This window comes from Nannospalax galili, unplaced genomic scaffold (genome assembly GCF_000622305.1).
Source record: "Nannospalax galili isolate Female #2095 unplaced genomic scaffold, S.galili_v1.0 scaffold336, whole genome shotgun sequence".
NCBI classification, from domain to species: domain Eukaryota; kingdom Metazoa; phylum Chordata; class Mammalia; order Rodentia; family Spalacidae; genus Nannospalax; species Nannospalax galili.
The window spans coordinates 9124566-9129542 of NW_008343385.1; the positions used below are offsets into that span (position 1 = coordinate 9124566).

The 4977-nt window shown below is 38.0% G+C and overlaps 1 protein-coding gene across 1 annotated transcript in view; it reads left to right on the forward strand.

The window, feature by feature from the left end:
* Positions 1-4977, forward strand: part of Ero1a (endoplasmic reticulum oxidoreductase 1 alpha) — a 64353-nt gene that overhangs the window by 36393 nt on the left and 22983 nt on the right. The window contains exons 4-6 of the mRNA XM_008839572.2: positions 994-1032; positions 2315-2388; positions 2470-2543. Coding sequence (XP_008837794.1) covers positions 994-1032; positions 2315-2388; positions 2470-2543 — 187 coding nt within the window. The remainder of the gene's footprint in view (positions 1-993; positions 1033-2314; positions 2389-2469; positions 2544-4977) is intronic.

Here is a 4977-nt window from a genome sequence, read left to right on the forward strand (position 1 = left end):
ATGTAGACCAGGCTGGCCTTGAACTCACAGAGATCCGCCTGCCTCTGCCTCCCGAGTGCTGGGATTAAAGGCATGTGCCACCATGCTTGGCTTCTTCTTCTTTTTAAAATATTTGTTTTAGTGTATCTATGTATTGCTTGCGTGTGTATAAGTGTACCTGTGTTGTGCAGTGCCTGAGGTCAGAAGAAGGTGTTGGATTCCCCTGAAACGGGAGTTTTGGATGGTTAGCTGCCATGTGAGTGTTGGGAATCGAACCTGGGTCCTCTGCAAGAGCAGCCAGTGCTTTTAACTGATGAGCCACCTCTCCAGCCCCAGAACTAGGGCTTCTTAAAAAAAAGCGGTTGAGTCTAAGAATGGAACGAGAAATACATAAAATGAACCTGGAATATTTTGTCATCTTAAATAATAAATAGCAACAACAAAAATGCTACTAAGATTTGCTGGAGTAATATTCAAAGGACAGAGATGTTAAGGGAACGTTGGCACTTACTGAATCCCCTACTGGGCAAATATGGGAGAATTTGTGCATCAAAAACAATAATGGCTAAGCAATCATTTCTAAAAAATATTTTATGTGTATGAGTCTATTGCCTGAATGTAAGTGCACTTGTGCCATGCAGTATCCTCAGAGGTCAGAAGAAGGCGTCGATCCCCTGGAACTGGAGTTAATGGATGGTTGTTAGCAGCCATATGGGTGCTGGGAACTAAATCTGTGTCCTCTGCAAGAGGTTTCCTAGTGCTTCTCACTTAAAAATAATCAATGCACTTTAATTCTAGCACTCAGGAGGCAGAGGCAGGTAGATCTCTGTAAGATCAAGGACAGCCTGATCTACATAGCAAGTTCCAGGCTAGCTGGGACTACAGGGAGACTGTGTCTTCAAAAACAAACAAAAATCTCTTTAGTAGCTAGTGAATTTTTCTCATAAATCATAAAAATTAAAAAATATTTTTGAAGATAGAATTATGTCATTTGGAAATGTTTTTCATTTTCAGGATGAAGTTCCTGATGGAATTAAGTCTGCGAGCTACAAGGTATGTATTTACATTTGCTGATGTGTCTTAATATCTTATGAAAAATCTTGAAAAATCCATTTTCCCTGCCATCTATTACTCCCTTTCTCTGCTCTCCTTCACAGTGAAATCTTTTGAATGTTGGTATGTCCCTTTACCCTTTAATATTTAACTATGTATAAGAGAATTTGAGTTTTAAGAAGTTTTTGAAGGGGTTGGAAAGATGGCTCAGTGGTTAACAGCACTGGCTGCTCTTCCAGAGAACCCAGGTTTGATTCCCAGCACCTACATGGTCAGGAAAAACCCTCCATAGCTCCAGTTCCAGGAGATTCGATGCCATCTTCTGGCCTCTACAGGCACTTCACTGCCCATGGTGCACTTACATACACGCAGGTAAAACAGACATAGTCTTAAATTTAAAAAAAAAAAAATTAAAACAATGAGACCACTTCATTTATCTTGTGTTCCCTAAAAACGCACTCATTTCTGTCCTTTTGGTGTCCTAGTCTGCACAGTAATTGGTATGGTCATCCTAACAAAATAGGTCATCCTATTTTTGGTGCTTAATAAACATCTATTTTTGGCCTCCTGATTGAGGTGTTGTCTTTCAGCTGTGGTGATAACTGATATGTTACAGAATTTCATGAACTAGCTTGTTTTGTATGTGCTGTGCATGGGACTATTAGAAAAAAAAGTATGTACATATGTTTAGACATAAGAAATGGGGTTGTTAAAGAATAGTTTTAAAATACTGAAAGCTGTTAGCATGCTTTTTATAAGACTTGGTAGGCCCAAGTATTCTCTCAATCATGGCATGGGAAGAACCGAGACATGACATGGTTAACTACTTACTTTATGGAAGTTAGGTCATTAGGAAAGCAGGGCCTTGCCTCTTCTTCTTCCTGGAAAATGTTACCTTGTGGACATTGTAATAAGTAGTTATCAGAGCTAGATTTTTTTTATTTTGTGAACATAATAGTAAATTGTATTCTGTAACAAAACCAAGAAGGCAAAGCCTTTTACCTACTCTTTTTGGCTGTGTGAGCCAGTTGTAATGTATGAGGAATGTAGGAGTTTATAAGTTTTGAAGCCAGGTGCAAAGAGAGTCTCAGCAAACTTCTAAATTCCTTAACATGATTTTTTCAGGTGGCATATGCCCTTATCCCAGCACTCAGGAGGTTGAAACAGGAGAATTACGAGTTTGAGGCCAGCTTGGACTACAAAATGAGATCATGTCTCAAAAACATAAAAGGAAGTGAGAAAAAGGTTTTAAGTTAATCTAATTGTTTTCCTTTTCATTTAGTATTCTGAAGAAGCCAATCTCATTGAAGAATGTGAACAAGCTGAACGACTTGGAGCAGTGGATGAATCACTGAGGTTATTTTTTTGAGCAGTACTTTGTTTCTTTTGTATCACTTGTTAATGAAGAAAGAATAACACTATTTCCTTTATTTGAAGTGAGGAAACCCAGAAGGCTGTTCTTCAGTGGACCAAGCATGATGATTCTTCAGACAGCTTCTGTGAAGTTGATGGTATGACCTTCGTTATAGTGTGTATTATGTTCAAAATGATACCAAGAAAAAATATCTCTCCCTCTTTATCTCTGTCTCTCTCTGTCTCTCTCTTTCATTGTATATTAAACTCAGGGCTTTGCACATGTTATACCACTGAGCTGCTCTAGGCCCTCATCCCCAAATTATTTTAAAAATCTGAGTCCTAACAGTTTGACAGTTCTTCAAAAAGCTGAATATGTAGAATTATAGAATTTAACAATTGTCATTCCTAGGTATATAACTCAGAAGAATTGGACAAAGACTCAGACACAGGGTAGACCAATATTTATTATAACAGCATCATTCACAATAGCCAACAGGTGAAATGATTCATCTGTCCATTACAAGATGATTAAAAAATAGATGCCACATTTTGATCATATATATATATATAATATATATATTATATATATGCCTCACACACACATGCAAATACTACTGAGCCATAAGAAGGAATGGGGTTTCAACACATGCTACAACATGGCTGAACCTTGCAAACATGCTAGGTGAAATAAGCCAGACACAAAGACAAGTACTGTACAAATCCACTTATATGAAATATCAAGAATAAGCAAAATCACAGCAACAGAAATATAAGAGGTTACTAGAGGTGCAGGGGTGGCATATGGGGAGTTGTTAAATGATTGTTGGAATGATAGAAAAGTTTTGAAAACAAAAGTTTTGATTATACAACATTATGAATATAACTAATCGCACTTAATGGTTCACTGAATATAGTGGAACCGGTAAATTTTGTTACATGTTACTACAGTAAAAAAAAGTTTCTGGAAAAAAACTTTGCCTCTTAAGTCCTGGAACTCACTATGTAGACCAGGTTGGCCTCGAACTACAAAGATTCACCTGCCTCTGCCTCCCAAGTGCTGGGATTAAAGGTGTGCGACACCACACCCAGCTTATTTTTTATGTTTCATTTTTATTTCATGTGTGCGAGTGTATTGCCTGCATGTGTGTAAGTGCACCTGTTTCATGCAATGCCTGAGGAGGTCAGAAGAAGGTGTTGGAGTCCCTGGAACTGGAGTTACAGATGGTTGTTAGCTGCCATGTGGGTACTGGGAATCGAACCTGGGTCCTTGGCAAGAGCAGGCAGTGCTCTTAACCACTGAGCCCTCTCTCCAGCCCCAAGTTCTGCAGTTTTACATATCTAGTAGTTTACACAATTTAATGCAAAAGTAACTAATGTAGGGATTACAACTATCTCTTCTGTTAAAATGCTGTTGGGCTATAAGTATTTTTCTTGATGCTGTCTTTAGAGGAGAGAATATTGAACTATGATGTCATGTCTGCAGCATCTTAAGCAAAGCCAGAGTGCTGGTACTGCTAAAATTGAGCAGTCTTAGAACCTATTAGGACTCTGATTAAGATTTATTGATTGTCCTATTCTTTTTCTAGTATCGTCCTTTTTCTAAGTTAGATTGTTAGCGTCTTAATTGGCTGAGCAAAACTAAATCGAATTTGAGTTTTGGCATCCTTCTGTGGCTCTTTAGTAGTGGATTAATTTTTAAAAATTAGTAAAAAAATGATAAAGGTAACTTTAATTACAAATAAAAGATGATTCTTATAACCCCTATAAAAGAAAAGGGAGGTGGGCTGGAGAGATGGCTCAGCAGTTAAAGAGCACTGGCTGTTCTTGCAGAGGACTCAGCTTTGAGTCCTGGCACCCACATGGCAGCTAACAACCGTCTGTAACCCCCTCAGGCATTGCACGACACAGGTGCACTGACACACATGCAGGCAATACACTCACACACATGAAATAAAAATAATAAATAAAATATTAAAAAATAGTAAATTTAAAAAAAGAAAAAGGGAAAGGGCTTTTTAAAATTCCATGGCCTCTTTTTGAAAAAAGGAAAGCTTTCCTTAATAGAAAATATGCCCATATTTTGACATATGCTTATCTGTAGTGTCTTTCTATTTCCAAAATCTGAAAGTAACATTTTCTCCTATGAGTTTACTACAGACTCATTTAATGTGAATATTCATGTATTTCACTGCAGATCTATATACGTATGTGTGTGTTAGAGAGAGAGAGAGAGAGATTTTTTTTTTTCTCTCCTAGTGCTTGGGATCAAATCCAGGATCTTGATTGTCCTGGGCAGTTGTTCTACCATTGAGCTACCACCTCAACCCTGTGGTCTCACTTTAATTTCCTGATAATTATTATTGCTGCCTGGAAACATCTTAGTTCCAAGTTCTTAAATAAGTATTTCATCTCTTCCTTTCTCTTGATAGCCTGTGACTTTGTTTCTGAACTGTACCTCCAGCCCTGCTGCCCTAGGCCCTGCTGGACTAACAATGCATGTTGCATGAACTGTATCACCTTTGTAAAGGTCAGAAAGTTCTCAGTTCTAGGCCATGCTGATCTCAAGGACACTATATGGTTACAGATTTC